This window comes from Scyliorhinus torazame, chromosome 9 (assembly GCF_047496885.1).
Source record: "Scyliorhinus torazame isolate Kashiwa2021f chromosome 9, sScyTor2.1, whole genome shotgun sequence".
Lineage (NCBI taxonomy): Eukaryota > Metazoa > Chordata > Chondrichthyes > Carcharhiniformes > Scyliorhinidae > Scyliorhinus > Scyliorhinus torazame.
In genome coordinates this window covers 47157311-47169466 of record NC_092715.1, presented here as the reverse complement: position 1 = coordinate 47169466, position 12156 = coordinate 47157311, and the positions used below count along the sequence as shown (strand labels likewise).

Here is a 12156-nt window from a genome sequence, read left to right as displayed (position 1 = left end):
GGGGATCAGCAGAGTTCACTCTAACCAGAGGACACCTGCACCGCCCCTCCCTCTGGATCACCAGCTTCTCCGGGTGACACTGGCAGCACTGACTGCCTCCTCTGCCACCCCCTAGGCAGTGATCAGGAGGGCAGGCTTGAGTCTGCGGCCCACTCTGGGGAAGAGGGTATCTCTCCTCTCCTCACTGGCATGGAGCTATGGGTCCACCTCAGACTCTTTGGCGCTGACTCACGGCTCTTTGGCGCTGACTCCGGCACTATCCGGGAATTGCTCAGACCTCATGCCAGTAGAGAGCTGGCGATTAACATCCCCTAAATGTCTCCACAAATATCGCCCCAACAGGCGTGTGAACCACACGCAATTCAGTCCCGGCATCAACACTTTGGGCTGGATTCTCTGATTCTGCAGCTATGTACGCAGGATGCACCTGGTCTTACGACCAAAATGTCGATGCCGCCCGGGCACAGAGGGTCCACCCAGTGGGTGGCTAGCTGCCGCGCCACGTAAAGCCCCTGGATTTACCTGCCAAAATGACGCAGAATGGCTGGGTTCGTGGCCGCACACGCACGGCAGCCGTCCCGTACAACATGGCGCCGGCTGCACGTGGACCTGGCCTGCCAGATTGTGCCTCCCCGAAACCCCCCCCCTCTCCCCCCCCGCCAGCGGAACGGGTCCCCGCCCCAACTGTGGCGGTGCTGGACAGAGTCCGTAGCCGTCACGCAAGGGCCAGGAAAAGTGAGAGGACACACGTCCCATGCTGTCGAGGACTTGGCCCTTCGGGGGCAATCAGGGGAGGGCCTCAGGTGAGGTCCCGATGGCGCTCGGCGTACTCCTCGAATACGCCGTTTTTAAGGGGCGGAGCATCGGCAAAACAGTGCCTCTGCTTCCGCCATAAAAATGGATTCTCCGGCCGATCGTCGACGAGAGGAGAATCCATCCCGTGTCCCATCTAGACCAACAGCATGTATCCTTCTATACCCTATCTGTTAATGTGCCTATCCAGATAAGTCCTAAAGGTCGCTATTGTATCTGCCTCAGCCACCTCACTTGGCAGTGCATTCCAGGCCACCACCACTCTCCATGTAAAATATTTACCCCGCACATCTCCACTGAACCTCTCCCCCCTCACTTTGAACATGTGCCCCCTTGTAATTGTAATTTCCGCCCTGAGAAAAAGCCTCCAACTGTTCACCCTATCTATAACCCTAATAATTTTATAAACTTCTATCAGGTTGCCTCTCAGCCTATGTCTCTCTAGGGAGAACAATCCCAGTTTATTCAATCTCTCCTCATAGCTAATATCCTCCATACCAGACAACATCCTGGCAACCTTTTCTGTACTCTCTCCAAAGTCTCCACGTACTTCTGGTAGTGCGGTGACCAGAATTGGACAAGTATTCCAAATGTGGCCTAACCAACGTTCTATACAACTGCAACATAATTTTCGAGCTTTTATACTCAATATGCCGTCCTATGAAGTCAAGCATGCCATATGCTTTCTTTACCACCATTTCCATCTGTGCTGCCATTTTTAAGGATCTGTGGACCTGCACACCTAGATCTCTCTGTGTCTCTATGTTCCTAATGGTTCTACCATTTTTCTTTTATAGCTCCCACCTGAGTTGGACCTACCAAAATGCATCACCTCGCATTTGTCTGGGTTAAATTCCATCTGCCATTTCTCAGCCCAATTTTACAGCCTATCTATATCCTGTTGTATTCTCTGACAATCTTCATCAATATCCGCAACTCCTGCAATCTTAGTATCATTCGCAAATTTGCTTATCAGACCCGCTACATTTTCTTCCAAGTCATTTATATATACTACAAAGAGCAGAGGTCCCAGTTCCCTAGTTACAGACCTCCATTCGGAAAAACACTCTTCCACTCCTACCCTCTTGTCTTCTATGGCCAAGCCAGTTCTGGATCCATCCAGCTAGTTCACCCCTGACCCCATGTGATCCAATCTTTTGCAGCAGCCTGCCATGAGGGACCTTATCAAATGTTTTGCTAAAGTCCATGTAGACAACATCCACAGCCCTTTCCTCGTCAATTATTTTTGTCACCTCCTCGAACAATTCAATCAAATTAGTGAGACATGACCTCCCTCGTACAAATGTGCATAGATCCCAACTCTAAGAAGCTTTTCCAACAATTTCACTATCACTGACGTCAAGCTCACTGGTATATAATTATCCGGATTATACTTGCAACCCTTCTTAAATAATGGTACAACATTGGCTATCCTCCAATCCTCTGGGATCTCATCTGTGGCCAATGAGGACACAAAGATTTCTGTCAGAGACCCAGCAATTTCATCTCTTGTCTCCCTCAGTAATCTGGGATAGATGCCATCTAGCCCTGGGGATTTGTCCTCCTTAATGCTTTTTAACACACCTAACACTTCCTCCCTCGTATTAACGGCCTGTTCTAAAGTGTTTCCACATCCCTCTGAGATACCACCAATCAACGTGTCTCTCTCCTTTGTGAATACCGATGCAAAATACTCATTAAGGACATCACCTACTTCCTCTGGTTCTACACATAATTTTCCTCCTTTGCCCTTGAGTGGACCAACTATCTCATTATCCATGAGACTAAAGCTAGCTCAGAAGGGAGCTGGCATCTTCGGGATGGTTCCGGCTGGGACTAGATGTGCTCTTCACCACTGTGTGGACTTACTGTGAGTAAGGAATAAACTTCTTGGACTTACCTATCAGGACTCCTCATTGATTATGTCATGTGAGAGTACCTTTAAGAAATGGGTGTTTAAGAAATGTACCTTTAAGAAATGGGTGTTTATCAGTGATGTCAGAGTGTGGGTGGAGCTGGGCTGACTGTCAGCTTCTTACTTTCATTTTAGGCTGTTTGCTGCAGGGTGTGTTTTAGTTTCGTTTTCAGTGTTGGAGCTGAAGCCAGACAGAGCAGGTGACTGTTGATCTCTCTGCCATCAAAAGACTATCTCTTGATCATTTGGTGAATTCAGAATTATAAATGTTTTCAGTAGTGAATGTAAACCTGATGTGCTTCTGTTCAAAGGTGTTTCTTCTGTCTTCTGGATGTTGTTTGGGAAGTTATTAAGGATTACTTAGTGTTGTATTCTTTGGGGGTTGTATTTGAATTGATGGTTGCTAAGATGTTCACTGTATGTTTCAAAAGGTTAACTTGAGTTCACAGAATAAACACTGTTTTGAGGATAGTGAGAAAGTGCGTCATAGTCGAAGGCTTGGTGGGGATCTATTTAAATATGTCCAAGCATTGCCAAGGTTTAATGAGAAGGAGGTAGAAGCCTTTTTCATTTCATTTGAGAAGGTAGCTAAAAAAATTAAATGGCCACAGGACATGTGGGTATTACTGATTCAAACAAAGCTGATCGGTAGGGCTAGTGAAGTGTTTGCATCACTACCGGAGGATGTATCTGGGACGTATGAGGAGGTGAAAAAATCAATCTTAGGTGCATGTGAAGTAGTGCCTGAAGCCTACAGACAAAGGTTTAGAAATTTAAGGAAAGAATTTGGTCAAACATACATGGAGTTTGAAAGGATAAAACAGAGTAAAGAGGTGGATAACGGCTTTGAAAATAGATCAAACGTATGAAGCTCTCGGAGAAATTATACTTTTCGAGGAGTTTAAAAATTCAATTCCTGATGTAGTGAGAACTCATGTGGAAGAGCAGAGGGTTAAAACTGCAAGGTTAGCAGCAGAAATGGCAGATGATTGTGAATTAGTTGATAAATCAAAGTTTGGTTTCCGACATCAGTTTCAGCCTGTGAGGGATCAAACCTGGGGACATGAGAAATACTCAAGTGGTAAAGTTAAAGGTGATCTGATGAGAGATAATAAGAAGAATGTACCTCAGATTTAAAAAGAAATCCAGGAGGGTGGAAAAGAAATGAAAAGTTTCAAATGTTTTCACTGTAATAAACTAGGCCATGTAAAGTCACAGTGTTGGTGGTTGAAGAAAAGCATTGGGAAGGCTGATATGGTAAAACAGGATAAGACAGTGGGGTTTGTGAAAGTTGTAAAGGAAAGCCCAAGTGAAGCGAAGGAGGTGCAAAATATTGTACAGCCTGATCAAGAGGTGATTGATAAGAAGGTGCCAGATCTCTTTAAATAATTTACTTGTGTGTAAAGTTTACTCATGTGTATCAGGAGGAGCAGGTAAAGAAGTCACAATTTTAAGAGATACAGGAGCTAGTCAATCATTAATGGTAAGAGATGAGGAGTTATGTAGTTTGGGAAGAATGTTGCCGGAAAAGGTGATGAAATGTGGAATTCAGAGCGAGAGGAGTAGTGTTCCATTATATAAGGTAAGGTTGGAAAGTCCAGTGAAGAGTGGTGAAATGGTAGTAGGAGTAATAGAGAAACTATCTTGTCCAGGAATACAGTTTATCATGGGTAATGATGAAGCTGGATTGAAGGTGGGAGTGATGCCTACTGTGGTTGATAAGCCAGTGGAGAATCAGACAACTGAAGTGTTGAAGGACGAATATCCTGGGATTTTTCTGGATTGGGTAGTAACAAGGTCACAAAGTCACAGGTTAAAACAAGAGGAGAAATCAAAGAGTGAAGATAAAGGTGAAGTGCAATTATCAGAAACGATTTTTGATCAGATGGTTAGAAATGAACAAGAACAGGGAGGATCAGGCGGATATTTTTAGTTCAGGAAAATTGGCGGAGTTACAACAGAAGGATATAGAAATAAAACGGATGTATCAGACAGCATATACGGAAGAGGAATCGGCGTGTATGCCAGAGTGTTATTACCGTAAAAGTGATGTCTTGATGAGAAAATGGAGACCTTTACATATGCAGGCGGATGAAAAGTGGGCAGGAGTTCATCAAGTAGTATTGCCGGTAGGATATAGAAAGGAGGTGTTGCGAGTTGCACATGAGCTACCAGTGGGAGGTCATTTGGGAATAAGAAAAACTCAAGCTAAAATCCAAAAACATTTTTATTGGCCTGGACTACATAAAGATGTACTTAAATTTTGTCAATCATGTCACACATGTCAAGTGGTAGGGAAACCTCACGCAGTGATAAAACTAGCGCCCTTAATACCCGTTCCAGCATTTGAGGAACCTTTTACAACGGTCCTAATTGATTGCATAGGACCGCTTCCTAAAACAAAAAGTGGGAATCAATATCTTTTGACGATAATGGATGTGTCTAGATTCAGGGCGGGAGATATAGGAGGGATGTCGGAAATAGGTTCTTTACTCAGAGAGTGGTTAGAGTGTGGAATGGACTGCCTGCTGTGATAGTGGAGTTGGACACTTTAGGAACCTTCAAGCGGTTATTGGATAGGCACATGGAGCACACCAGAATGACAGGGGGTGGGATAGCTTGATATTGGTTTCGGACAATGCTCAGCACAACATCGAGGGCCGGAGGGCCTGTTCTGTGCTGTACGGTTCTATGTTCTATGTTCTATATGGACTACCCACAGAAATACAATCGGATCAAGGATCGAATTTTACCTCAAAGTTATTCAAAGAAGTTATGGATAGCTTAGGAATAAAACAATTTAAATCAACTGCGTATCATCCAGAATCGCAGGGAGCGTTAGAAAGGTGGCATCAGACATTAAAGACAATGTTGAGGGCTTATTGTCAAGATTATCCAGAGGATTGGGATAAAGGAATTCCATTCGTGCTGTTTGCAATTAGGGATGAATCAAACAAATTTAGTCCTTTTGAACAAATTTTTGGTTATGAGGTAAGAGGACCATTTAAATTGATTAAGGAAAAATTGTTGAGTGCGAAATCGGAAATTACATTATTGGATTACGTATCAAATTTTAGGGATCGATTAAATAGAGCAGGTGAATTGGCTAGACAACATTTAAAAGTTGCACAAAATGTGATGAAATGGGTAGCGGACAAGAAATCCAAAGTTCGTAGTTTTGCCATTGGAGATAAAGGGCGGAATTCTCCCCCTCCCCCCCCCCCCCCCAACGCCGGGTGGGGGAATCGCTGGGGCACCGCGCGAGTCCCACCACGCCGCCCCGGTACCCGCACATGATTCTCCCACCCCCCCCCCAAAACGGCGCGGCGAGAAACACGGCTGGCCGCTGGGAGAATCGCCGCTCACCGTTGTAAAGGGCGTGCGGCGATTCTCCGGCCTGGATGGGCCGAGCGGCCTGCCCAACACAACGGCTTCCTGCCAGCGCTGTCCACACCTGGTCGCTGACGGCGGGAACAGCGCGGGAACGCTGGGGGGGGCGGCCTGTGGAGAGGGGGGGGGGGATTCCTGCACCAGGGGTGGCCTCAAAAGGGGTCTGGCCCGCGTTCGGTGCCCACCGATCGGCGGGCCGGCCTCTCTGAAGGAGGACCTCCTTTCCTCCGCCGCCCCGCAAGATCCATCCGACAACTTCTTGCGGGGCGGCCTTGCGGAGGACGGCAACCGTGCATGCGCAGGTTAACGCCAGCTAACCCGCGCATGTGCGGTTGACGTAATTTATGCGCCGCCGCTTTTACATGGCGCCAAGGCCCGGCGCGCGTTAATGACGCGACGCTGCTACTAGCCCCTCCGGGGGCGGGAGAATAGGGGGCTGAGAGCGGCCTCTTGACGCCGAAGTGAAACACTCCGGTTTTCACTCCGACGTCGGGACTTAAGTCTCCCGATGGGAGAATTGCGCCCAAAGCTTTAGTGTTGTTACCAGTGGTAGGTGAACCTTTAAAAGCTAGGTTTTGTGGACCTTATCAGATTGAAAGGAAATTAAGTGAGGTGAATTATGTGGTAAAAACACCAGACAGAAGGAAGACTCACCGAGTGTGTCATGTGAATATGCTTAAAAGGTACTTTGAAAGGGAAAGAGAGGAAAAGGAGGAGGTTTTAATGATTCTAACTCAAAGTGACGAACCAAATCCAGATGACTGTGAACTTGACATACCTCAAATTAAATTGGAAAACGAGGATTTTCTTAAAAATTGGGATAAATTGTTGAGTTACCTTCCAGAGGAAAAATGAACTGACCTGAAAGAATTTTTGATATCACATGGGCAGGTTTGTGGAGATAAATTGGGAAGTACTAAAATGGCTATACATGATGTAGATGTGGGAAATGCTGTTCCAATTAAACAACATCCATACAGACTTACCCCTTTGAAATAAGCACAGGTTAACAAACAGATTGAGAGTATGCTTAAAAATGGCATAATTGAAGTGGGTTGCAGCCAATGGAGCTCACCCTTAGTGATGGTGCCTAAACCGGATGGTACCCAACGGTTGTGTGTAGACTATAGAAAGGTTAATGCAGTTACAAGAACGGACTCTTATCGTATCCCACATTTGGAGGATTGCAGTGAGAAAGTGGGACAATCAGCTTTTATTTCCAAACTGGATTTACTTAAAGATTACTGGCAGGTACCTTTATCCGAAAGTGTGAAGGAGATTTCAGCTTTTGTGACTCCAGATGGTATATACCAATTCAAAGTTATGCCATTTGGCATGAAAAACGCCCCAGCCACATTTCAACGGTTAACTAACAAAGTTGTTTCAGGATTACCCAATTGTGCGGTATGTTAGACGTTTTAGTTGCTGTGATATGAAGAGTCTAAAGTTCTGTTCCTTTTTCACAAACACACATTTATTTCCTTCCAACAGCCTTTGCACAAAACTCTCACTATACATCACCTGACAGAGGCCACCTGAAGCCCCTTTACATATCAGTGTCAATTAATGGATACTTCACATAAATGAGACAACTAATTGCAATGTCTCTACACGGTATACATCGACGATCTGGTCATTTTCAGCCAGACATGGACAGAACATTTAAAACATCTGATGGAGTTATTCGATCGACTTCAGGAGGCGGGTTTGGTGATAAACCTAGCCAAACATAAATTTGGAAAGGCCCAAGTCACTTTCCTTGGCCATACAATCGGACAGGGTCGAATGGCCCCACGGGATGCGAAAACAAAAGTTATTGGGGAGTTTTAGATACCCTCGACACGACGCGAAATAATACGAATTCTTGGTATGAGTGGATTTTACCAGAAATTTGTACCGAATTTTAGCAGTGTGGTCACTCCACTGACGGACTTGCTCATAAAGCGTAACAAATTCCAGTGGACAGCGGAGTGAAGGCTGTGTTAACCACTGCTCCTGTGTTGGCCATCCCAAATTATACAAAACCATTGAAATGGTTGATGCGAGTGATGTGGGTGTAGGTGCAGTGCTTCTACAAGACGACGACGAAGGGCTAGAGCGGCCTATTGGTTATTTTTCAAAGAAATTGAATTCTCACCAGAAAAACTATTCAACGATGGAGAAGGAGACTTTGAGTTTGGTGCTGGCTTTGCAACGTTTTCACATTGATGTGACCAGCAATCCGTCTGACACCGTTATATATACTGATCATAATCCGTTGACGTTTTTGGAGCGATTCCGGAATAACAATGCAAGGCTTTTTCGCTGGCGTTTATTGTTACATCCATTTCATTTTAAAATAGTACATGTGGCAGGACGAGAAAACGTGATAGCCGATGCTTTGTCACCAATGTGATGAACGGAAGCAGTTTCAGTTGGAGGAAGAAGAACGAAAAAAAAAGGACTATATTATTATACCTGTTTGCGTGTGTTTATTTTTGAAACGAAAAAGCATATTTACTGTGTGCATTTGTTAAAGGATAGTGAAGAGGTGAAAAATGAAACCATCTTGAAGTTGATGTGGTTTTTTTTCTTGGGGGGGGGAACGTGTCATGTGAGAGTACCTTTAAGAAATGGGTGTTTAAGAAATGTACCTTTAAGAAATGGGTGTTTATCAGTGATGTCAGAGTGTGGGTGGAGCTGGGCTGTCTGTCAGCTTTTCACTTTCATTTTAGGCTGTTTGCTGCAGGGTGTGTTTTAGTTTCGTTTTCAGTGTTGGAGCTGAAGCCAGACAGAGCAGGTGCACTGTTGATCTCTCTGCCATCAAAAGACTATCCCTTGATCATTTGGTGAATTCAGAATTATAAATGTTTTCAGTAGTGAGTGTAAACCTGATGTGCTTCTGTTAAAAGGTGTTCCTTCTGTCTTCTGGATGTTGTTTGGGAAGTTAATAAGGATTACTTAAGTGCTGTATTCTTTGGGGGTTGTATTTGAATTGATGGTTGCTAAGATGTTCACTGTATGTTTCAAAAAGGTTAACTTGAGTTCATAGAATAAACATTGTTTTGTTTAAAAAAAATACTTTTCCATTTCTGCTGTACCACACCTGTAAAGTGGGCCGTGTGCTCCCCATACCACAATCTATTAAAAGTTGTGGGTCAGGTGAGCTCCATGATACACTTTGGGGTTCTCTAAACCCTGGCCCATAACAAATATTATAGCCTGTGACCCAAGCACCGTTTTTATATTCCTCACTTTAATTTCTATATTTAGAAAGAATCAAAACTATTTATGTTGAGAGTCGATATAGCACCCACTGCCATTTAAACTTACCTGAGGCTCCAAAATGGTGGCTTTGTAGCACAGCTTGTACAGTTGACAAGTTCACAGTCATACAGTGCAGGAGGAGGCCATCTGGCCCATCATACGTTTGCCAGCTCTTTGTAAAGGTTATCCAACCAGCCCTAATCTCCAGCAATTTCCCCATAACCCTGAAACCTGAGCACCTGAATAACCAAGAGGAACTCAAGTCAAATTGGCTCAACCCGTAGCACTCTTGCTACGAGGCAACAAGTTATGAGTTCAAACCTCATATCAGGGTGTGTGCATTGCCAAGACTGACAATCTAGTCTAGAGCTAAGGGAGTGCTGCATCAACAGTCATGCTTGCCTTAGGATGAATTATTGAAACTAGCTTTTATCAGCTTGTCCAAGAGGATGTTAAAAGTGCAGTGAGAAGGTGGTAGGGGGCGGTCATTTGGAGTGAAGAGATCAGATGGGTTGTTAGCTTGCTGTTAGGAAATCTTTACAGGGCCAATGTGAGAGGTTGAATAGTTTACTCCGTTTACTATATACTGACCTGCCCACCAGATCAAAGCAGATGTCTCAGTGAAGACCAGATCCAACAATGGCACAATCCTGGTTTGCATGACTGGCTATCACAATGGACAATAGAGTCATGAGGGCAAATGGATACATTCTTTTATAGATGTCTGCTGCGTTCCATCTAGTTGCAATTTCTAAATGTCATTTTAGTGGTCGCGGTGGCTCAATTGTTGGCACCCTTGCCTGAGTTACAAGGTCCCTGGCTCAAGTCTAACCGAGAATCTTGATCACCAAAGCCCAGGCTGGCATTCCTGTGCAGTGCTGAGTCAGTAGGAGAGAGATCAGATATTAATATAGGGGGTGGCATAGTGGCGCAGTGGTTAGCACTGCTGCCTCACGGCACTGAGTACCCGGGTTCAATCCGGGCCCCGGGTTACTGTCCATGTAGAGTTTGCACATTCTCCATGTGTCTGCATGTGTCGCACCGCCAAAGATGTGCAGCGTCGGTGGATTGGCCACACTAAACTGTCCCTTAATTGGAATTTTAAAAAACTAAACTATTTTTAAAAAATTAAAATATAATGCCCTGTCCGTTCCTCTCAGGTGGATGTAAAAGATCCCAAAGCACTATTTTGAGGAAGACCAGTGGAATCATCCCTCGACATAAGGACGGTCAATATTTATCCCTCAATCAGCAGCAGAAAAACAGGTCATCTGGACATGATCGCATTGCTGTTCATGGGAGCTTGCTGTGTGTAAATTGGCTGCCATTTTTCTGATACTACAACGGTGACTACACTTCAAAAGCATTTAATTGACTTTAAAGCGCTTTGAAATGTCTGGCAGCTGTGAAAAATGCTCGTCCTTTTTTTAAAGTTAGCTAGCTCCCCCCTGTATGAATATCAAAGAAACTGACCCTGAATCTTAGGAAAGGCCGAATGGCCTTACTTCCGCTCCTATGTCTTCTGGTCTTTTTTCTCGAGGAATTAAGGGCTATGGAGAGAGAGCGGGTAAATGGAGTTGAAATCAGCCATGATTGAATGGTGGAGTGGACTCGATGGGCCGAATGGCCTTACTTCCGCTCCTATGTCTTATGGTCTTATGTTGAGGTGTTTCAACTTGCCATCTCTGCTATGAGAGTCAGAGTTGACATCAAAGAAAGAGACTTTTGTCAAGCTGAATGAATTTGAGATGGGGACATCGGAAAAGGTGTTCCGTGTGTCCTACACAGACAGGAAGAGTAATGAGGGAGTGTCGGAATTGGTTGGAGAAAAGAGGAAATGAGTGCATACCATCAACGAGGGAAAGATATAATACTTCAGTCACAGCACACTGTAGGCAAAGGCAGTTATTGGAAGGGAGGATTGATGGGAGGTGAGAAAATGGATGATAGATGTAACGTGCTGGTCGCAGATGACTTATACAGAATGTGGAAGGATAGCACAATACGGACAGAGGTAGAGATCCACAGAAGTCAACCTTCTGAGAAGATGATAATAACAAATGGACAAAGCTCCCCCTCTCAATGCATACGGGATATCAGTTTTCATTCACATTTTTCTTAATATTGACCCAGGTCATTGCTTACCACTATCCCCTGAAGTTGATGTCACTGCATTGGTTGGTGAGCTCTCTGTCTTCACTTTCCCATTTTCAAACATGTAATTTTCGACCTGCTGCAGCTGCCAGTTCAGGCCGAGTAGATGCATTGCTGATTAAAAAGAAAATGCATGTCAAAATGCAAAAAGGTCAAGGTTCAGGCAACATGGGTTGGAAGAAATCAGAATTGCGGGAGTGATACTTTTGTGAAATTTCTGCCCGGGATTTCAAACTCAGAGCAAGTCCCCTCAGTAATAATAATAATAATAATCTTTATTGTCACAGGTAGGCTTATATTAACACAGCAATGACGTTACTGTGAAAAGCCCCTAGTCGCCTGTTCGGGTTAAAGGAGGGAGAATTCAGAATGTCCAAATTACCTAACAGCACGTCTTTCAGGACTTGTGGGAGGAAACTGGAGCACCCGGAGGAAACTGACGTACACATGGGGAGAACGTGCAGACTCCACACAGACAGTGGCTCAAGCCAGGAATCAAACCTGGGACCCTGGAGCTGTGAAGCAACAGTGCTACCCACTATGCTACCGTGCTGCCCATAAGGTTTCTCCTCGCCCATGGTTTTTCCTTCCCACAATGAGTGGGAGACCTTCCTGAAACCCGTTACAACAACATCCTT

The 12156-nt window shown here is 44.7% G+C and overlaps 1 protein-coding gene across 29 annotated transcripts in view; it reads right to left on the bottom strand.

The window, feature by feature from the left end:
- Window positions 1-12156, bottom strand: part of LOC140429166 (teneurin-3) — a 3593949-nt gene that overhangs the window by 254688 nt on the left and 3327105 nt on the right. For 28 of the 29 annotated variants that reach the window (XM_072515806.1, XM_072515811.1, XM_072515810.1 and 25 more), the window contains one exon: window positions 11510-11632. The exons of the other annotated variant lie outside the window; for it this stretch is intronic. In XM_072515806.1, coding sequence (XP_072371907.1) covers window positions 11510-11632 — 123 coding nt within the window. The remainder of the gene's footprint in view (window positions 1-11509; window positions 11633-12156) is intronic. 29 annotated transcript variants of the gene reach the window in all.